This window comes from Ammospiza caudacuta, chromosome 5 (genome assembly GCF_027887145.1).
Source record: "Ammospiza caudacuta isolate bAmmCau1 chromosome 5, bAmmCau1.pri, whole genome shotgun sequence".
Taxonomy (NCBI): domain Eukaryota; kingdom Metazoa; phylum Chordata; class Aves; order Passeriformes; family Passerellidae; genus Ammospiza; species Ammospiza caudacuta.
In genome coordinates, this window is record NC_080597.1 from 1,936,663 (window position 1) to 1,959,547 (window position 22,885).

At 40.1% G+C, this 22,885-nt stretch overlaps 1 protein-coding gene across 3 annotated transcripts in view; it reads right to left on the minus strand.

The window, feature by feature from the left end:
• Window positions 1-22,885, minus strand: part of PDE3A (phosphodiesterase 3A) — a 204,042-nt gene that overhangs the window by 1,681 nt on the left and 179,476 nt on the right. Inside the window, exons 5-15 of one of the 3 annotated variants that reach the window (XM_058805101.1) lie at window positions 21,568-21,683; window positions 19,011-19,230; window positions 16,565-16,650; window positions 15,959-16,108; window positions 14,883-15,022; window positions 12,349-12,460; window positions 11,008-11,121; window positions 9,343-9,542; window positions 7,617-7,820; window positions 7,130-7,285; window positions 3,012-3,252 (exon numbers count right to left, since the gene is read on the minus strand). In XM_058805101.1, the coding sequence (XP_058661084.1) occupies window positions 3,012-3,252; window positions 7,130-7,285; window positions 7,617-7,820; window positions 9,343-9,542; window positions 11,008-11,121; window positions 12,349-12,460; window positions 14,883-15,022; window positions 15,959-16,108; window positions 16,565-16,650; window positions 19,011-19,230; window positions 21,568-21,683 (1,739 nt within the window). Of the gene's footprint in view, window positions 1-3,011; window positions 3,253-7,129; window positions 7,286-7,616; window positions 7,821-9,342; window positions 9,543-11,007; window positions 11,122-12,348; window positions 12,461-14,882; window positions 15,023-15,938; window positions 16,109-16,564; window positions 16,651-19,010; window positions 19,231-21,567; window positions 21,684-22,885 lie in introns of all 3 variants that reach the window. The other 2 variants (XM_058805100.1, XM_058805102.1) reach the window with 2 other exon arrangements.

A 22,885-nucleotide genomic window follows, 5' to 3' on the forward strand; every position in this document is an offset into this window, starting at 1 on the left:
CTGCTGATTGTCCTAGGGGAAAAAAATTGTGATTTTTTTTTTCCTGTATTCCATTTTCAAATTTATCCATTGCTCTCCCATCACAGTGGAGGTGACCTTAAAGCCCAAGCACAACATTGCTCTGGCAGCAGCCTGAGTACTAAAGAAGCACCCATACAGCCAAATGCTACCACAGGAGCTTGCTTCTTTTTGCTTTTGAAGCACCAGGCCCCTGCTCTCAGCCTATGAAGTGTTTTTGTCCCTGGTGGCTCTCACGGCTCCTGACACACACTAAAAGTCTGAAGAGGGTTTTTTTTCCTGTCAATATAGTCTGTCCAACACAGATTCTTAACTCCTTAGCAGTAAAAAGTTTGAAAAATTTTCCTGGTCATTAGCAGTGACAATGGCCATCACAGAACTGAAGTAATAGCCCCTCCAAAGACAACTGCTGCTTTTTCTTTAAAGGAGGTGACGTAGAGGAATGTTTTGTACCAGATAAATTTGCGTGGATTAGTACTTGCAGGTTGCCTGAAGTATGTCTGTGTCAGGATCCAAAATGTTTAGCCATTGAAGCTTTTGAACTGGAAACAAAGAGCTTTTCACTGAGCACAGACCAAATCCAATTCAATCCTTCATTAGAAAGCCCTTGGTTCCCTGTAGGAAACCTTCAGGTTTAGCACTAATAAGAAGCCACTCTGCTGCCAATGCTACAGCAGGACATTCTCTCCTGGGTTTCCCAGGTGACTCCACATCTTGCTGCTCTCTGCAGACACTTGCTGTGGAGTTAAAATTTGTCTGAATCTTTAAAGACTGAGTCTGTTTAATTCTTATACTTGCATAAGACCTTCAGGGCAAGTACATGTATAGTAAAAAAATTACTTATGGCTACTTCAACGTTATAACTCTTAAATTGATCTCAACTTCTTCAGTGAATTATCAGGACCTAGATGAAGTGTTTCCTGCCACAATTATATTTCTATCTGCCTAAAAGGCATTTTCATCAAAAGATCTTTACCAACATCTATACCAGTCTTAAACATCTGTGCATCTGACATCTCAACCTTTTACTGTTTCATTTGAGAAAGTTTAGAAAGTCCAAAATTGGGTTGGTCACAGGCACACACTTTTAAGGAACTATGAGGCCCCTACACTGACACAAAAGATGTCACACAATCCTGAGTAAGGTCCACACAGCCACAGGGAATTCAGGGGACCTGAAGACAACAATTTGCCACACATTAGTATGATGGAGAAGAGGAGCACCCCCCATTTGGTATGAAGGAAATAGAAAGAACTTGTGGAATATTTCAAAACTTCTGATACTTTAATTTTTAAAGCTTTGAAAACCAAAGTCTAAAATGCTATAGTATTAGGGTGCTATAACAAGGTAAAGAAGAAAACAGAAGATCATTAAAATCAGTCTGTTTGCAATGTGAAAAGGGTTAATAATGATCAGTGCTTTTAACCTGAAAACAGCATTATTTGATTCCACTAATGGTGATACAGAAGATAATAGAATAGAGACATTAAATGAAAGGAAACCAAGGATTTCAAAGTCAGGTTAGAGACATCATGGATATGAGAACATCCTTCATATTTTTTTTTTTAGTACAGCTGTATCAGTTTCAGGCTTTGGGGTCTGTGTTAATTCAGCTTCATACATTTCCTCCTAGCAGGCACTTCCAGAAAGGCCAATCTGCCACAAACACGTGGCTCTGCCTGTTACAGAATTGATAGATCATAAAGTGCTAAATTAACCCATGGGGGTGACATTACTTGATGTGTATTGTTCTCTAAGAGATTTTTTTTGTGCATGTGGAAGTGCTAAACCTAAAATATGTGCAAGGGTGTGTGTGTGTGTGTATGTGTGTGTGTTTGTGTGTGTGAAAAATACCATGATTTCTTAAATAAAAACTGTTTACCACTGAATCTTACTAGAGATAAAAGGTTAATTCTGCACATCAGGAGACACAGATTTTAGGTTCCACATCCAAATGTGACTTACTGCACTCACTAAATCTTTCTCAGCTTTCCCAACAGAAAGCAGGGATGATACTCAGGCAGGGCATGAAAGAACATGTGTGGGAAAGAGCAGAAAAAGTGAGGCTGTTGAGGGAAAAAAATATTGGTATTTCATGAGTGCACTTTAGGCTGCTGTTTGCTAAAACTTCTAGATACAGGGGAGAGAGAGAAAGATGACTGAGAGGAGGGAAATAAAGGAACAGCAGTAGAAAATTCAGCGGGAGAAAGAACATGAAAGGAAGAAAAAGATAAAGGAGGATTAAACTGATTTAAGGAAGAGGTCTACAGCTGCAGTAACCTCTCTTAAAAATCACTTCCCACAAGTGCCTGAAATCTCCTTTCAAAGTAAAAACTTTCATCTCAGTACAGCAAATATTGGCAGTGTTGCCTTTCTAGAGAAGAACATGAACTTTAGTTACTGGTTAGCCAAGTGATGCAGCTCCCAGCACACAACACAGCAATGCTCAGTGCCAATTCTCTTCCCCCTCTTCTCCATGTTACCTTGAGAGATGTGCATTAAAATGATTCCATTGTCAAAAACTCCTTTACTCCATGAGCATTGCAGATCCTCATTCTATTATTCCCATTTGTCATGTTAACTCATGGAAATGATGAGTGTTTTCCTTGAAAAATCTTCTCCCAAACATCCTTTTTTCAACTGAAATTCTTGCAATCTATCAACACCAGACCTAAAAGAGTCTAGAAAGCCCTCATGCACAGATGACCCACCACCAGAAACCCCAGGTAAGGTAGAAGTAAGTGATGGATCTGAACCACATTGGTGCTGAAACCATGAAGCATCTCCATTCACAATGTAAGTGGCTACAGCTCCTCCAAGGACAGCCAAGGACATCAAGGACTCACTGTCAATTTGGAGGAGGCCCACGCTGAACCTGGCCAGCTCACAGCCTCTGCTTAGTGCTTTGGTGACTCCATGGAACTTGTTTTGTTGGAAAATGGAAGTCGAGCATGGAACTTGTTTTGTTGGAAAATGGAAGTCGAGCACTTACTGGATTCAGCGTTTTCACAAGTTTCCATTTCTGCTGTTTCCTCCTCCTCCTGCTCATCAGTGTCTCCTGACTCATCACTCTCTTCTATCCACTTTCCTGGCATCAGCCCTGCTGAGTCATAGGAGTTGCAGAGTGGTCCCACGATGTGGGTGATGAAGGACTCCTGCAGGTGTGCCAGCTGGGGAGCAGAGCGGTCCATGAAAGGGCTGATGGGCAGCCCCAGGCTGGCCTCTTCATCACCCTGCAGATGAAAAAGAGCCGTCATTCCTCACAGCTAAATGAAACAAAACCATGCCACAAAAAGGAGCAAAGCATATCCAGCCAATTAAAAATGCTGAAAGGACAACATCTGTTGCATTTGAGGGGCACCCCGTGGCAGGAAGGAATGATGAATCTGACTCCATGTTCTCAGAAGGCTAATTTATTATTTTATGATACTATATTATACTAAAGAATACTTTACTAAGCTATACTAAAGAATACAGAAAGGATACTTACAGAAGATAATAAAAAAAGATAAAATAATGAAGATAATAATGAAAGTTCGCGACTCTTTCCAGAGCCCTGACACAGCTTGACCCTGATTGGCCAATGAGTCAAAACAATTCACATGAAACCAATGAAACAATCACCTGTGGGTAAACAATCTCCAAACACATTCCTAAGGAGCAAAAGACAGGAGAAGCAAATCAGATAATTATTGTTTTTCTTTTTCTCTGAGGCTTCTCAGCTTCCAGGAGAAAAATCCTGGGCAAAGGGAATTTTTCCAGAAAATGTGAATGCCACACCAGCCTGGCACTTCCATCGTGACAGTGCCATCATGTCAAATGGGCACAGTCACAGCTCTTTTCTTGTAGGAGCTGATCCCAACCCACTACCAATAATGTAAATTTAACAAGGATGAATTTAACAATGACTCTGCAGGAGGATGCCCCTAGTCCTGAACTTTACACAATGTGAAAACTTGAAAATTGTTATTTCATTTCTTTCTTCACACTATTTTTTTAAAAATCCCTTCTGACGGTGTGATTGTTAGTTCACAGCAACCTTGTTTACAGGGAATAAGACAATTTCTACAAGACAGGGCTACCTCACCAGACTAGCTTTGTTATTGATTTCATCCTTATTAAAAGTAACCTGGAGATGTCCTTTTGGCTTTGGGTCATAAATATTTGTTTCCTGTGACTATTAGAATGATTCCAATTAAAGCAATATAGGGCATTCATTTGCTCAAAACCAGTAAATCTTTCCCACAAAGCTTTTTTGGGGGAGAGAGGGAGGCATGAGGTTTTTTCTCTCTCTTCTCATGATAAATAAAGTAAAGCTTCATTGCAGAGTCAAATCTAATATACTCAATTCCCTACCACAGCAAAGCTTCTGGTGATATCAGTGAGTTCTCAGCTGAGCAGACATGACCAGGCCAGATGCCATCTCCCCCCCCAAAAATACCTCCAAAAAATCTAACCCACAAAAATACCCCCCCAAAAATCAAACCTCCCTAATCAAGCCTGATATATAACTGATTTCTGTAATACAATACAGAGTTCTATATTATGGGATACCTGTTAGATTTTAGAGATGCATTTTCAGTTTCCATTTTGTTCGCTTATATTTATCTCCTTGTAATGTAAATTTTTCAAAAGTAATGGTCTTCACAGCTGACCAACACTCTATCTGTATTTGGTGAAGGCCAAAAAATGAGAGCTAAATTTTGGAGTATGTACAGCAAATATCTCATTTCCTTGTGTTTTCTTTGCTTTATTTAATAATAACGAATGCTGAAATGTTATGTGCTATCATTAAAACCAAAATATTTGTGTTGACAAAACACTGAAACATGCCATCCATTCTTGAAATAGCAAGCACATTAAGAAGAGGTGACAGTTTGCTCTTCTTTACAGAAACACGTCTGAGATTTCCTAGCTGTGAACTGGGAGAAATGCTGACTGTGGAAACGTTTACAAATTCTTCTTTATTTTTCTGTTAAAACATGATTTATTATGAGAAACATCTTGCAGTGTGGGTTTTTTAAATTCTAATATGTCTGTCTTCAAATAATTCTACTGGACTTGTGAAGAGAAGGAAACATCCTGCAACAATATGACACAGGATTTTGAATATTTTTATACAACACATTTTTAATAAGCAGTTTTTATTTATATGGGAGTGAAATTCTTCAAAGGAATTGGTGTTTATTGTAAAAAAGATACTTCATTATTTTCACAGCATAGGTTGAATTCACATGTGTGCTTTTTGATAATACCTCCAGGGAAATTCAAATTTCCCATAAAATTCTCCTTTTTAGAAATGAGAATATGAAGACTTTTCCAGTTGCAGAAAAAAATCTAATGCTCAAAATCATGTGAACAGGGTTAGATACACCTCTTTTAGCATATTAAAGTAAAGAAAAATAGATTTTAATAAAAGTAACTGAGAATCTAGCTTATTCTCCTTAATGCCAAAACCAAATCCAAGAAAGAGCATGTTCTCTGTTTTGGATCCCATTTCTAAATGATGGAAAATAACACAAGCTCATACTCTGAAACAGGTAACACAATATCTTCCCACATCTGTATCCTCACAAGCTTGATTCAAGGTTTTGCTGATGTTAATATATTGGGGCACTTCACTCTGATACAGCTTTTATTGGAAAAAAGGAAAGTCATATCCTACATCTGATTAACTGCTTCTGTCTGCATGCACTAGTCACCCACACAAGCTATGATCATCACCAGAACTGTGAAGCACATTGTTGGGACAGCGGTAATGAAGAAGAAAAGGATTTCCTGAAAGAAAATTTGGAGCATGAAGGTTGTTTTGGGACACTCTCTCTTTGTTTAAGAAAAAAAATGAAAACAAAAATGTAACCAGCTATATCCCTATTATAGGTAAGGTTCATTGTACTTTCTTTTTCTTGGGAGATTTGAAAGAAAGGAAGAAGCTTCAGGTCAATGCCTGAATTATGTCCCTTTCCCTGTCTCTTTACATTCTCCAGAGGGCAGCAGCAAATCCTGGTTGGAATTTTTTTTTTTCCAAACTGTAAGTGCAGTAAATTTAAGGAAAGCTGAAAAAGCTCTAAAAAGGATTAGTCTGTGACTCCAAGTTACTGCACAGTCTCCCTGAAAAGTCTGGGGGTTGTCCTGTTCAGTGATTTAGCCTGTTTGCTTCATCTGGAAAAGAAAGGATGTGGAGTTTAATCTGAGCAGAACATTCAAAATGTTCCCACTCAGGAAACAGAGGAACAGTGTGGGAACAGCCCTGACCCTTGCACTCAGTAGGGCTAAATAGGTTAAAATGAGAAAATTAGGTTCAATTAAGGGCTCCTTTACACCTAGAAAGAGAGGAGCAGTGCCTGGCTGTATTCCCAGGGTTTCTACATCAATCTGTGCCTGTCCTCCTTCCTTGTGCCACCAGCATGCCCTGCATAATGAGTGCAGCTGTACTGTCCAACCTCTGAGAGCTGCAAGAGCTGTCTTAAAACTGAAATATGGCTCTGGGAGCAGCTGTGGTTGGCCTGTGATGAACTGAAAGCCAGTGTTGCAGTTCTGCTCAGCACATAAATGTTCTGGTTGTGTGAACAGAGGTGTGGCCTGCAGAGAAGCTGAAACAATACCACTGCTCTGTTTAGACCATCAGAACAAGGACATTGAGAGACTACATGTCAATAAAAGTGTGAGACTGTAGAGGAGAGCCATGAGAACCAGCTAAAAGAACACAGAAGGAAGGGTGAAAACATGGTTTGCACTAAAGAAGGGGGAAATGACAGCCATGATGGAAAGGAAAAAAACAGGAGAAAAAGAGGAAAAACAGGGAAGAAAAGAGGAAAAACAGGAAAAAAACAACAGGAAAAAGAAAGAGGAAAAGAACACTTGTTCACCATGCCAGTGCTTGTCCACAGTGCCAGACTTGAACAGTCCAGCCTGTAGCGACACCATCACCAGAGGTCTCTGAGGACACATCAGAAACTTCAGTGACAAATGGACTTTCAGTTGTCTGGCAAAAAAATGCATTAATGTGACTCCAGCCAAGATCTTCACCCCTACTCTCTGTGACTTTTCACTGGCCAGCAGCACTGCCATGGCCCAGAACACAGGCAGGCAGCTCTGGAATGCCTTTACCTGCTCATAGAACTCGTTGACGATGCCCTCTGTCCACTGCAGGTGCAGGTCCTTGCACTTGGCAGGCCCGTTGATGTCAGCCAGCTTGATGCACATCTGGCACACCAGCAGGCGGTCGTTCTCGTTGGTCCAGTCAATGCCAACATCATCGTTCACCTGGGAGACAGGGAAAGGGAAACAGGATGGTGATGTGAGGCAGAAGAGGAAAATCTGATCTGGGGTACTGCAAAATATATTTAGCTGTTCAACAAAATCACTAGCATAAGCAGGTGAGCTAAGACCAGGCTGGAATTAACAATATGGAAAGGGAAAAAGAAGTGAAAAGCAATATAATATATTATTATATATATATTATTTATCATATATAAATATATTATAATAGAGCAGCCAAAAGGACATTCAGAAGAAACAGAAATCCTTCTTGCTGGATGCTCCCAAGGCCCACAGTCTTTTCTGGCCATGCCCCAGAAACCCAAACTGATCTCACCTTGGCGTTGAACTTGGCCACGAAATCAAAGTGCTTCTTCAGGTCAGTAGCCAGGATGGCCTCGATGACGAGGAAGCGGAAATGCTTGAACTCCACGTGGTCCAGGTTGACCAGGAAGTTGTACTCTGGCCTGGACATGAAGAGGTTCCAGGCAGCAGCAGCGTGGTGGTTCTCCAGCACGGAGCGGTCGTTGTACAGCACCGCCTGTGGAAGCAGCACAAGGGGCAGCTGAGGAACATCTCAGCAAAATCATCTTGGCAAAACCATCTACACAAAACCATCTTGGCAAAATCATCTCAGCAGAACCATCTACATAAAAACCATCTTAGCAAAACCAACTTAGCAAAACCATCTCGGCAAAACTATCTTGACAAAATTATCTCAGCAAAACCACAGCAATGGATCATCCTGTTTCAGGCCACAGGTTGATGGCTAATATAACATAGGTGTGTGTGCTTCCCTGATTGTCAGAATGAAGCTCATTTAATTCATTACTGCTTGTTGGCAATCGTACCAGGCATGGTGTCCATGTAGGACTGATTCCAAAGACAGAAATAGGTGAAATTCCAGTTTGCAAGCAAAAAACACATACTCAGCCTGACAGATATCTCAGGGCTGAAATCTCAAATGGGTCAAATCTTTATCAAAATAAGATGCTGAACTCTCATCGGGATGGTAATTCCACTCAGAAAATAACAAGAAAACTATTTTTTTCCTATTAATTTAATTTTAAACTAGAGTAAATACAAAAAGGCTAATCATCTAACTTCCTTTTCTGATTTTTAAAAGCACAGAGCTATAGCACTTGTTTCTTACAATTAGATTTAAAGATAATAAGTATCTTCTTCCAGTCTATTTACCTGGCCAAAGTATCAAACGTTTTGATCACAGAAATGCATTGCAAGGATGAGAAGCATTACTATCAATTCACAGACACAAAGTGATACCAGAGTGAGTTCAGGTGACTTGCTCTTGGTGACAGAGGAATTTTGGTTGCAAGCTGGGGAGTAAATCCAGACCCTGCCTGACCCGCAACCATTAAAAAAAATATATATATATTTTAAAATTTCCTCATCAATAGAAGTATTTTTCAGCACAGTGTGCTGAAGCCAGGCAGGTCAGCTATGTAAAGCAAGGAAAGATGATCTCATAATTAAGCCAATAAAGAGTGATTCAGAATTGCTGAATTCAACTCTCAGGATTGGCAGTAACTTCTGTGTAACCTTAAGCAAGCCTGAATTCTACATTTATAACACTGAGATTATTTTCCACTCCCTGCTTCCAAATACTTTCATAAAAAGACTGAAGCTGCTCATATTCTATAGAAGCAACAGAAAATGTGTTCTGATCATGCACAATTAACTTACAAAGCACAGTCAGCTACACAACTGGGATGTTTTATTTTATTTAATCTTTCTGTGCATTACTTGGTAGAACAGTTCTTCCATTCTTCCACAGTTACAGGTTCTCTTTCAGTCAGCAGACCTTTACTTTCTTCACTGGCACAGTTTATCAGTACCTTTCTCAGCAGCTCTGCTAACTGAGGGTGTGTAAGACTCTTACCAGCAATCCCCAAGTGAAATGATAATTTCTGTCACTTTGACAAGCTGTTTCAAAATATTTGGCAGCCTTGTGCTTAATGGAAGCCACAGGGAACCACCAGCAAGGAAAAGCTGTCATGGAGCCCTTCCAAACTGCACAGCAACACTGCCTGAGGGTTATTCACCTGAGGAGCACTGGTTGCTACCAAGAAGGCATTGGTCCTTCCTGGGTGATCATAGTCATGCATGGCTGCAGCCACATAAAGAGCCATCAGCTCCAGGGCAGGGATGTTGCCAGCCAGGCACCCGTAGCTGTCATCTGTAGGTGTGTATGTCTTGGAAAACACGTATCCCATGTGGCCGTGGGTGATCCCACTGTCAGAATCTGAGCAGAAAGAAAGAAATGGAAACAGTCAAAAATCCAGGGCCACTCTTTCAGTGAGAGAAGCAATAAAGCAGGGAGAGAAGGAGCAAATTTGCAGTAAGGATAAATGCAGCCTGACCTCAGTGCTTTCTGCGCCTATGATCCAGTACAATAAGGCAAACAATTGGATAGGAATAAATTCTGATCCCACCAGGGGATCTTCCAGCCCTTCCAAAACCTGTTCTCCAACTATGTAAGTCACAAGCAGTAAAACCTGGATTGACAGCCACACTGGCACTTTCTGGGAAACTTGATCTTCCTGCGCCTTTCTGTAATTCCTTTCATCATGTAGACAAGTACATGAGACACTTGTAGTCCTTAAAGCAATGGACTAGAGTTTAGTAATTAAATTACAGTGGGTGTTTTTCAATACAAATGTCTAGACTTTGAATCTTTACTGATAATCGTCTTATCATTCTCTTTTTGAAAGATCTTGAGCATACCTGTCAGAGACAGATACTGAGATGCTTTGCTAATTTAATCTCAACGACCTTGAATGGATCCTGCGTGCAGCTGAACAATGTCTTTCAAATAACAAACATCAAAAAGCCCCAGAACTCAACCCCTTTCATTCCACCTCACCTACAAAGCCACTGAAATCCCTTGCTAATAAATTTTTTCTGGGAATAAAACCCTTTACCACCACACAAAACAAAAACAAACAAAAAACTCAACAAAAACAGAACAGAACAAAACCAAACCAAAAAGTAAAAAAAGAAGCGGAAATGGAACAAACTCCTGCTTTTTCAGCAACCCTCTGAGAACTCCCATGAAACACAGACAGGTCTTCTAGTTACCATACTGAACATGGAGAAATTAATATAAAAATGCAAGAAGAACAGCTTCCTGTAGTGAGCATTCATAAAACAGAAGAAGAGTGGTCTTGTAAAGCAATTTCCAGATGGCAACAAGTCTTTTATTTAGAGATAGTGAGGAAAAGCAAAGAACATTTCATGACAGCCAAGCAGTGGCAAGTGCACAGCACTGCCTGCATGCCCCAGAAATTGTAGAATAGCAAAACAACGAAGGGTTTAAGGATTTAATGAAGGGTTTAAGAATTTAAGTCTACAGTGCCTCTGATATAGCCCTGAAATGCACTAACAATACAGTTTTTCTAGGAAAAAAGCTTTTGCAAAAACAAAAATCTTTTGCAAAGATCAAACGGTAACAAAGATCTGTCATTACAGGTGACCACAAAGGCTTGCATTCACACATCATTAAATGTCAAGTATTAAGTTTTGGAGGAACAATTCCATTCCCTTCAAAGTTACACAAACACACCTGAACACCTAGAACACTCATTGTGCTACTGAACTTTAAGATTGTGCTACAATTTTCAAAAAATTCTGCATGCAATCCCCAGTTGTTGCCTTTCTGACAGCAAATTTCATGAGAGAAACTTGAGGATGCCAACATTTAAAGATACCTGAATCACTGGCCGAGCCGTGGTCATTGATGACAGTGGGGAGTCCCGGGATGGGCTGGGTTGTGAGGTACCACACGGCATGCAGCACATCCGTGGCATGGATTCGGTTGTGATCTGCGATGGGGAGAAAACCAGGCAGCTGTGAAACACCAGGCACTGCTGACAGAGGGCTGCCAGCACCATCTAGTGGGTACCGTGTGCCAAAATCCAGCAGACAAAACCAACATTAGCACGAGCAGCAGAGCTGTTTCTGCTCTTTTCACAGAAATGAAAAAAGGAAGATAATTCGATCTTGTATTAAAAAGATATTCTTCTTTAGTAAAACAAAACAAAACAAAAAATCACTTAAGAAAAAACCAAGGAAGTAGAGTGCTAGGTTCACAAAAATCCCAGAGACTCTATGAATAGTTAAATGTTTCAAACATAAAGGAATGGCTTCAGCAGAACAGGCTGTGGGACTTCCATCTCTGACCTCCTCAGGCTGTGATCTGCTGCTTTTGATCCCTGATCCAGATCAAACACAAGGAAAGGATCAGAACTGGAGCTCTCACTTTTCCAGAAAAGACTCCAAACCACCTGGCTGAAGGCATTTTAAGGTAGCGTTCCTTAAATCCTTCCCACTGCTTCAACGGGTATTTAATATTTGACAGAGAGACTACATGACTTATAATGATTTCTCCCACATTTTTCTGGAAGTGCAGAGAAAACAGGGTGTTCTGTGTTCCTCAGTGTTGGGTTTATCTGCCACTAAAATGGGTAATAACTCTTTCCTCTTGGGAAAACAGGAGTCTTTTGCAGCTGAGGCACTTGGATAAATTTCATTTGAATTGGAAAATACTTTGGGGATGACTGAAAACAGGTTTTTCAGGGAATAGATGTTTCCCATTGAAAAAGTATCAGCTAAGCTGTAGTAACAGAACGGGGTTCACTAATTTTTTGGGTATATTTTTTCTGCTTATAAAGCTCATCTCCTTTGGTAGCATAGCATTGCTACTGTGTAAAAGTCCAAGTTGCCTTTAGAGAGTTAAATGTTTCAAAAACTCCAACTGGAGCACTGGGGTACACTTGCATTATAAGGAAACAGTCTTTACTAATAATAGCTTTATATGATTTCTGGATTTCTGGCAGATTTTGCCATGAATTATGAAACAATGTAAAGATGAAATACAAAGTAAAAAAGATGACAGGCTGTGGTTCAGCACCAGCCTGTGCCTAGCCATCCACTTGGTCATGATGTACTGGAAGAGAAAAAGTAGTTTTATAATGCAAGAAGAAAGGCTTCAATACAAAATCCCCAAAACTTGAGGGAAGCATCATTATGTACCACGAATTTTTACTTACAAGGTATCTCTCGGTATCCACACTCCAAGGCATGAAAGTAGTTCATAAATTCCCTCACTGGTATTTTAAAGGTTTCAAACAGCCCCATGTCATCAAAAAGCCTGTATGATACCTGAAAGAAAAAAAGCAACAACAAAAAAATCTATGTTGCTAAGTAGATGAGAAAAACTCTTCAAACTAGATATAAAACTCCTTAGGTTGAATTACATAAAAAGTGTTTAGTGTGACTGAAGATATTACTGAATTTTATGGCCTCTTAAGAAGCAACAGCTTGGTTCTGAGAGCTTGGCTCTGTTTCTAAATGAGACTGAATTTATGCTCCTCTCTGAACCCTCTCATGCACATTTGTCACTGCCACATTGACTGGGCTTGCCACTCCAGTTTGCACAGATGCTTTCATGGTTCCTGACTGGTCTGGGGTCCTTTCATATGTCTGAATCAATTTAACATTCCACAAAGAAGGAACAGATATCTCAAGCAGCTTCAAAGATGCTAAGCCAGCATTTGCCTTCTAAACTGAATGCTTCCCTGGAGGCATGTGTCAACTCTGCTTTGTTCCATCTCATAAATTTAACCTAGCATGGCAAACATAGTTAATTCAGCTTTTTAATTTACTTTTTTTTTTTAATGGGTTAGTCCATTTGATAGCAAAATACTGAGAATAATCATTAGAGCTTTTGTTTACCTTTGTTAATAATATCCCAGGATTTAAAAATCAAACCAGGGAAAAAAATAGTGATTTTGACAGAAAAAAAATTTTTTTTTTAGTTTCCTGATTTCTGAAAATATTTTCATTAGCAACATCTGAGTAGGTGGGGGTAATAAGGATCTCTGTTTTGTGAACAAGGTAGAACTTGCTATATTCTGCTTTTAGGGAGAGGGAGTTATAAACTGCTGTTACAGAAAATGCTGAATTTTCATCACAAATATTAAAGCTTCTCTATTTTATTTCTCAAGTCTCATTCTGTGGAACTGTGAAGTGGAGAACATGTTGAGAACCTGTGCAAAAACCACATTTTGGGAAGTAGAGTGAGGAGCTTTAGTGCAATTTGAGGGAAGCACAGAGGACTTGTGTCCAGAGCTACAGAAGCCCATTCAGCTTGGAGAAGTGCTTAAAGCCTACAGAGAGACCCAGGTAAAACCAGAATCAATTCTGGCTCATCCAAACTGTTCTTTATGCCATTAAAAGACAGTTCTGGTTCTCCTTATGTTTCATTCATCATTCCATTATCATTCCATGCTATTAGAAAGATGAGCAGTATGATCTAGGATATCATTTCGATCCCAAACTCACTGTCCAGTGCAAAAGTGCCTCAATGAGCACCACTGAGTTTATCCAACAAATATATCCAATATCCACAGCTTGCCTGTTTCTCTAAAGTGAACCTAGAGACTTGGCAGGCTGGTCAAATTCAGATGTTGCTTGCCAAGCTGCAGAACACAAAAAAGCAGAGCAGAGAATAAATATGAATTCATGCCACGGTTCTCCTTGTTGACCACCAGATAATTGAATGTAGCTGAATAATAGGTAACCACCAAGAGACTGTGGTTTGATCTAGCATTCTCTGGAGCTTGTTACACTGAAATCTGCCTGACACACTGACCTCTGTGTTTCTGGGGGGCTGATAATTGTACCACATTGTACCAATTAACTTTATCTCTTCTTTCCAGCACTCATCACTACATAATGCCTTGTAAAGTGATCCGACTGATTCTCTGGGGCTTTTTTCCCCTTTCATCCCTAAATAATAATAAAAATAATTACTTGCTTTTCCTGTTTAATAATCTTCAATGATTTTATAAGAAAAAATGACTAATTTGTCAGTGTGCCAGGAAAAGTGGCATAACTGAGTAGTAAGTTCAGCCAAGAAAGTGATTATGGAGGTGACACCAATCGAGCTGGGTAGGCACAGGCTGTGTCAGTAACTGAATTAAAGCTCCAGGAAGGAATAAAAACCTGAGAGCTGAAAGAAAGACTAGTAAGCTCTCCCAGATCATAGCAAATCTTCCCTACATAATATTATATTAATTTTCTCTCAAAGCTCTGATTCTTTAAAAATGAGGAAATATAGTAAGGATTCTTTCTACCCCCACTTCCTCAAACCTTGCTTTCTTTCCCAGCCTGAAATCTGAAACCTTTTATTTCTGGCATCTTACACTGAAATCTTCAGTATAAAAGAGGACCAAACTCTGTATATCTTGCATCCACTGAATACATTTACTGTTTAGCCCTCCCATGCTAAATCCCATGAGAAATCCTTTCTCAAAGAACTCAGTAAGGACTGGAAGCATCTCAAGAGAATATTCAGAAAAGCAGAGAGCAGAAAGCAAAATAGGTGCATGATTTTTGTCTTTCACATTTTTGAATTTAAAAATAAAGACATTCAAAAATAAGGAATATAATGAGACAGAGTTCATGTTGTCAGCTTTGAATTAGGTGTCAGGGCTCATCAGCTTGTACGGACAATGCCTTTAACATGTCTGTGTCTAAATCTGCCAACATTTAGACCCTGCAGACAAGGTGCACCTCTCACCTGACTCAGAATCCGACCGCATTTCTTCCCAATTTTTTCCACCAAATCAAAGATTGGGAAGTTCCAACTATTTAGCTGCTCCATCAGGGGATCCAAGTTGTCCATAACCAGAGGCTCAGGAGCCAGTACAGGCTTGTCCTGTGCCAGAAATCAGAATAAAAAGGATTGTTAGTTCAGTGAAGCATCTCACGCAAAAACCGATGCTCTTAAAAGCTAAAGTCACATTAGCATCATGTGTAAGTCTGTAGTACTTCACTCAGCTCAGATAGATGTCCTCATTTCTTGCAGCCCTGCAGCTACTCACTCTCCTTTGTAACGTGTTTCACTTGAATGGATAGGAAATTCTGTTTATGAAACAGCAGTGCCTGCACTTAGCACTGAGACTCGTTCATTCACTCCTGGGAATCATTCATTCATTTCCAAGGGAGGCTGTCTTCATTGTGAAATTCACTGTGGCACAGACAGAAAAGCTCCCAGCTTCTGCTTCTGCATCAGGACCCATTCACTACACTCTGACATGGCTAACAGAGCTCAGTCCAAGTGAAGATTTGTAGTCCTTAAACTGAAACCTATCTGTCTTTCAAGGTCTGCAAATAAAAGTTGGGTTGTGCCCCTCCTTTCACATTTCCCCCTGTATACTCCCTGGAATTTCATTTTACTTAAAAACTGGAGATGAGGAAATGTTAGAACATTTCAAGCAAAATGCCTCCTCTCAGCATGTCCAACTCCAGCAGATTACAATAAATTTTTCAAGAGGTCCTGTCAACTGCAGATTATTAATTCAGTTGTACAACAGACTGTGGAAAACTTAACTAAACAGAGCTTTCCCTCTGCATCACAACCAAGCTCACAGCTGAATGCTGAGAGACAATCATCACTTGTTCATCACACTGCAGCATTTGCTGTTTAAAACAATAATATCTTGCAGCACCCTTAGACCACATTTTTTGTGGGGATCTGGGTTTTTGGTTAGTTTGGTTTTAATTTTGGGTTTTTTTCCCCTTCAGTGTCAGCATACACTCATTCTGTTGTGCTGGGGGAACTTAGAGGAGCTACCTCAGGTGGTGTCAAGGGATGCAGGATGATGGTCTCAGGTGTGTAGGACCTACAGCCAGATCCCTTCCGTGGCTGCTCCTTGGAGCAATCCGTGTCGTCGTCGTTCTGCACGATGTCACTGCTGTCGCTGTTGTTGGTCTCGTAGTCAGAGGTGGCTTGGGCAGGATCCTCTGCAAACACAAATCACAAAGCTTGTGCTGCGAACAGCAAGGGTTTCATGGAAGCCAGCCTGTGACCTTCTGAGTAGCAGCAACAGGAGCTCTGACTCACAATACATATGTGCTGCTTGGCTGGCTCTGAAGTCAGACAATCTGTCCAAGGGCATTAAAGATTTACCCTGCAGAGCGTAAAAAATGGCAGCAGGGAATGAAGAAAGAAAAAATTCTGAGGAACATTATTTAAGTAAATTGAGGGGAACAGTATCATCTTCATAACTTAACTCCATAAGCATTTTGTACATGCTGTACATAGGAAAAGGGAAGGTGCATTTGGACATGAAATTGTCAAAGACAATTTGTATGGACTCACCTGGGTGTGTTCTCCTTTTATAATTGACAAGCTCATCTGCCCTTTTAATGGATAATTACTTAATTTGAGGGAACAAGGTGTTTTTGACAAAGAATTACCTGTTCTGTTCAGGGTGTGTGTAGTAGCATCATTTCTATTTAGTGTCCCATCACCAGCTTCTATTTGGTTGTAGGGTCTGCCACAGCTGAAATACATCAACAAACACAGACAATATGAAGAACCACGTGGCTTAGACAGTCCTGTGTAAAAGGATTTCCCACTGGCAGTGTGAGATTATGTCATACAGTCTAAGTCATGGTCTAGGATATGTTCTCCAGACAAAATCACAGGAGACTGCTAAAGTTTTATTGGATCTTGAGACAAAAATGCAGAAAGACTTTGGATTAACTGCCCAACACCATTAAATTTGTGAATTGGTGTTTTAAGCAGTAAACCTGAACCATGTGATTTCTTTAAATATTTTTTTTTATTATGCAAGTATACCAGCACAAAATAAACCCTCTAGTTCTATATCTACAGCTTCCCTATAAAGATGAATTAAAATTATGAAACTTTGCCAGAGTCTCATACAATCTTGCAGAATTCAGTCTGAACACAATCATGATCTGGCTGCACTCTTCTTGCCTAAAATTTGAATATGTTCCTCTTAAGGAGGAAAATTATATTTTATCATTACTTCAGTGACAGCATACCAAGTACACAAGAACCAAGAGGGCAGAGTTTGCTTCATCATTTCCAGAACATAAATACATTTTGGGACAGACCACAATATCATGACCTTTTCAAATGACTGGCTCTTCTCTTCCATTAAAAAACTTTATTCTTTGTGTATAGCTCCCTTTAAACCCTAATTACAACCTGACATTTTCTCTGGTTTAAGTCAGCATTTTGTGGCATATCTTATATACAACAGTCTTCACAAAGCAACTATTACAGAATTATTTGGATTGGTCAAACTTTGTACTAGAACCTTTGCACCATTTTAAGTTCATATATAAAAATGGCTTAACTCCTGGGCCAGCTAGCTTTTGGCTGGGTCATCCAAATATATCCTGGAGCTGGGTATGCCCTGCAAACAGCATGAGTTCCTGAAAGACTTCCAGATTAAAATGCTCATCTGTATTCAATGATACTTGTAGTGCATAGCCAAGCAAATAGATCTTGCATCAGTCAGATTGATAAACAAGATGAAAAAGTTATTAATTTCATTACTATCTACAACAAGCTTACATTGATTCTTTTCTGATATTTTAAATGGAATTCTTAGTTCCTTTTCGTAGAAGGCTTCCAGAAATGAATTTCACTTGTGAAATGACAGTATTTTCCTGAAGTGATAATAAAGGCACAGCTTAATAAGACTCCAGCACCTTTATGCTTTATTTCTGTTGTGTAATATACTTTTAATTTCAAATGAACCTCTCCAAATCCCAGTTTTGGTATACCTTTGGAAAATTTAAAAGCACTTAAGTTTCTATTTAATCTAAATCCATCTCAAAAGCCTGTTTGGATCTGACTCCAAACTCCAGTGAGGATGACTCCCTTGAGCAAAGCTGGAGTCTCAATTTTAACTTTCTCACAGCCACTTCCTAGCCTTGCACACAGCACAGTGAGACACATCCAAAATCATGTGACTGAAGGCAGAAACTAAAAACTATTTCCAAAGATAGTCAAACTTGATAACAGCCATGCTCTCTGGTGGCTGGCCACTCGTGCTATAGCCAAAAGTAACATCTGGTGAGCAAAGCAACCTTGAAACTGCACTGGAACAGGCTTGGGAATACCAGTGCTTTCTACTGTTCTGAACTGGACACATACTGCAAACTCCAGTATTTGATTTAGCAACTGAATCCTTTCTGAGAAGATAAGCAGAACAACTTTCTTTCCAAAAATGCTAATTTTGCAAAGTAGGTGTGGTCTGTGTTCCCTAATAAAGGGGTAATTTAAAGTAAGAAATTAAACTGTGTTACTGGAACTCTTAGCAGTAGAAAGAACTCATCTGCAGTTGACTTCTGGAAAAAAAAATATCCCCACAGTACCTAATCTGACTCTGCCTAGGGAAGACAGGACCCACTCCTCCAGAGAGAATGGGCTCCTGAGTGATTTTGAGCCTTCTCAAAATCACAGAGTCTTCAGGCACTTCTGGCCATAGCAGTCAGATTTTTCTATGCACATCAGGTGCTTGCTGTGCAAGCCTTGGCCTGTGCCCTAAAGGTGACTGCTCATGCCAAGGGCATGGCTCCAGAAACACAAGCTGCAAACATGAAATCCAACTTCGGGATCTGCAGGTCCTTGACAAAGAATTTGTTTAGGAATCAGGCTGTCCACCTGACAGGAGCAATAAACATAGGAATAAACACAGCCAACAGTCTTCTACTTTAAAAGTATTTTGTAGCATTGATCTACACATTTACTGAAGTACTATAAACCTGAAAAATCTATATAAACACTGCAGTAAATCACAAAAAAACTTATATGTGGGCCAACAGAACATGTTCATGAGAACAGCGTGAAATGATTGCAAGGCATGTCAAATGATCATCTTACCTGCTGCAGATGATGGAGGGGCTGATAACAGGGTCTGACAGGGTAGGTGCACTCTGAGTAGAAGTTAAGACCTTGTGTGGCTTTAGGCCCTGCTTGGTGTCAGTGTCTGTGGGCTCTGGAAATGACACAGAAGATGTTTTCCCAGTAGGACTCGTGGCAGGCGTCCCCTGAATCGGCGAATGGCACGGGGAGGTGAGAGGTGAAATATTTGGTGGGATACCTGGCCAAGGACAAGAGGAGTGTTATCAATTGTGTTATCAATTATCAGAAGTGGCAGATGCTTGTATTAGTTCACTATGCAGAAATACTCTTATTGAGATGCACCAGCATAGTCTCCAAAACCAAAATAGATAAAGAGAATTCCCTTCTCCACCCTGAGCCAAGCCCAGGGCTGTCACAGAGTGAGGGACTTCCATTGCTATCTGCCACTTTTACCTGCTGAAGATCTGGCCCAAAACACAAAGCATATTTTCCCTGGTGAGCAGGATGCACTGAGCGGACAGGCATGAAATGACAGAGGAGTTTGTGGCACCACTGTTGGTATCAACATGTGCTAGTGACAGAGACACAGCCCAAACAGGCAGCTCCCAGAGCCATCTGCAGCTCCTCTCTCACCATCTCTAAAGCAGGATCACACACATTCCCACAAAATTTGGATTTCTATAGGTTTGTAGACAAGCAATAAAGCAAAAGAGCAATTTTTAGTAGCCATTCATTACATAAAATACTGCACTTCTGGGGCCATTTCTTAAAGATTTTGGCCTTGATCTTTAGTTTGAGTTGATTTTTCTATATCTGTTGCTCACTAAGGGAGAATTGCAACCATTTCAGCAGCACACGGTACTGTACACCTGAGCTAGAGCACAGGAACTGCAAATATCCACATGTGCAACACCAGCAAGGTGTGGTTCTCTCTGTCCCTTACTCCATCTGAGCACCACTGCCAAGGTGAAATGCATCCAGTGTTTAATCAAAGTGTTGCTTTCTCTTGGAATCCACTTTACAATTCCTAGTCTCAGACAAAACGAGACTAAAAGTGCAAACTTCATTTATCTCGAAAGGAAATGCATGGAAATTGAGTTAGCTCCTGTTCTGAAGTTTGCAGGAACTCAGCCCCAGTTAATTTACCACATTCAGCTTCAAAGCCAAAGGACAGCAAGGCCTTAGGAATTTGAAGGGGTTTTATGTTTGAATTTTGCCCCCTATCTAAATGCATTCCAGACACAAAAATTATCTTAAAAAAAGGCAATATGTTGATCTAAGTTTATGAAATATTATCCTTGCAAGATATACATGCACAGTTCCAGTGTTTTTTCCCTGATAGAAACTTACTGTGATAGGAGGCTAAAATCTGATTTACTGTTGACAATCCAAGAGTTTAAAAAATGAAAAAAATCTGATTTGCTGTGCTGTAGTTTAGAGATATCCAGCATCTCTGTTTTGATTAAGAGGATTTCTCCAGCAAATGTGGTATGTATTTAGTGTCTTAATTCAATGATTGCAAGTAGGATATAATGGCAATCTTGAGATCAGAACACTACAGCCTTCAGAGCAATTAAAACGTTATCAGATGGCCATGACACAGGGAAATGGCTTTAAAATACAGGAAACCTCTGTTTCACATTTATGAATTCATTGAGATATCAGCTTTCCATCCACCAAAAATGTGTCTTCAAAAACATTTCACAGTCTATTAGTTGCATAGGGGATTGAGCTGGATTGTTGTCCATCTTTGAGATATACGTTACCAAGGAATATTCATAACTCATACAGGATGCAATACACATGGTCTTTCAACAATTTGAACCAAGTCCTGAGAATTTAAACAGTACTTCTCACAATAATGTCTCTAATCACAGCAAGCTTTCTCCTGCTGGCAGAGATCCGGTCTATTTAAATATTTTTTGTTGTGTGTACTTTTGGGTTTTTTTAAGAAAGTAATTTACCAGGGAAGGTAAACACAAATAAAATTACCAGAAAAAAGCAAAACTTTTTTTTCAATAATCCAACATTCAGCCATTTCCTGGCAAAAGTGAGAGAAAATGTGTCTTGCTACAGCAAGGATTTTTTCACAATCAAGATAAGAAAAGCATAAAAATACAAAGAGTATTATTTAAGTACATCCATGCACTTAGGTCCTCCAGAACTACTTCAAATGTGCAGTGTTGAAGATATAAACAGATACAAACCAATGACTTCAATGTGATGCAAAACTACATATGAAAACACTTGAGTTTTTTCCAAAATAGGAAGACATAGCAGTATTTTAAAATGTGATGATGAGATAGAAAAATGAAAACTATCTCTCACAAACAACTTTCCCTGCATGTACACATCAGGGGTTTGAGTGACCAATCAATACAGAATAACAACTTGTTAATAGCCAATAAAGTGATTGGCAAGAAAGCTCCTGACCAACTGGAGTCACACATGAGGTCAGTAAAACTGTACAAAAAAGTGAATAAAGAGTGGGCTTTTTCCACCATGAAGAAAGCAGAGCCCATGTGATTTGCTGGCACGGTCAGGCCAGGCTGGCAGAGCTGGGGGTGCCACTCACCTTGGCGGCTCTGCCGTTTGGCATTCAGGTGGTTGGTGGAGGACACGGCGTAGGAGGTGGAGAAGGACCTGCTCTTGGTGATTGTCATCAGAATGGAGCTGTTCCACGAGTCAGAGCTGCCAAACCAGAGCACAAACAAGCAACATTTAACACAGGAAAAAGCCTCTTTAATGGCAGATCTTATCAAGTGAGGAGCTGCAACAAGGAGTAGGTGATACTGAGATAGCTCAAAATCTGGTGAGGGAAATGACATCCATGAGTTGGCTGAAGTGGTGTTTGTGAGGCACTCAGTACCACCTTCAGCAAAAATAGTTACAATGCAGCCAGTCTAAAGCTGGACTTCCCTCAGTGCTGAGACATATTTGCCTTATTTATACAAAGATGCCTTCATTATATTGTTCTGACAGCACAAAGAGGTTCAAAAGTTGGCTTGAAATAAGTTAAATTTATGTTCTCTTTTAACACCTCCTTGAAAGAGCCAGAAGTGACACAAGTTCTCAGCAGAACTGGAAACCCAGTGTCCTCAGCTGCTGGCACCACAGCAGGCACACAACAACCCTTGGGGCACTCAGGAGCCTGGGGAGGACTGGAAGCATCCTGTGTGGCTGTGCTTAGTGGTGTGCCCCTTCATACCCTAACCAGGTGAAATACCTGCTGAACTCCCCAAAAAATGCCCCTCTCCAACCCTGGAGACATCAGTGCAAGGGAATTTGTGCTGAAGGAATCTAAGTGCACATATCCTTGTGTGTGGGGAGCAGTGTTAGTCCTCTGCATCAGCATGGGCTATGATTTTAGCCTTTGGGTGGTAATTGTATGCCAGAAGAGGCAAAAATCTTCTGCACAGCAAGAAAACTGTATTTATAATGAGTTTCCTGAATGACACCCATCAAATGTCAGCTTCTTGCAGGGATGTAGCACTGGCTCTTATCAAGCTGTGAGTTCTCTGGACAGGTCTGCCAGGCTCCACATTTCTCCTCGCAGCCTCTCATCCAAGGGATGAGATGACACTCAATGCTGAAGACAGACTTTTAAAGTAGCACAGCTCCAGCTGAGCTTGAAAAAAATAAACTTGAAGGAAAAAAATCATTCTGAAAGAAAAAAGCATGTGGTGCTGTGTTACCTCTGCAAACATCTTGTTTTGGAATAGAAAATACTACATACAAAAACACTTGCTGGCTGTCTTCATGGGCCCAAATTCTTAAAATCTGTGATGAAGTGAGGCAAAGAAAGAATACAGATGTTTAAAAAATAAAATTAAAAAAAAAAGGTTTTGCTTTGTTTTTTCATTGTCATGAAGAATATAACACACTGGCCCACT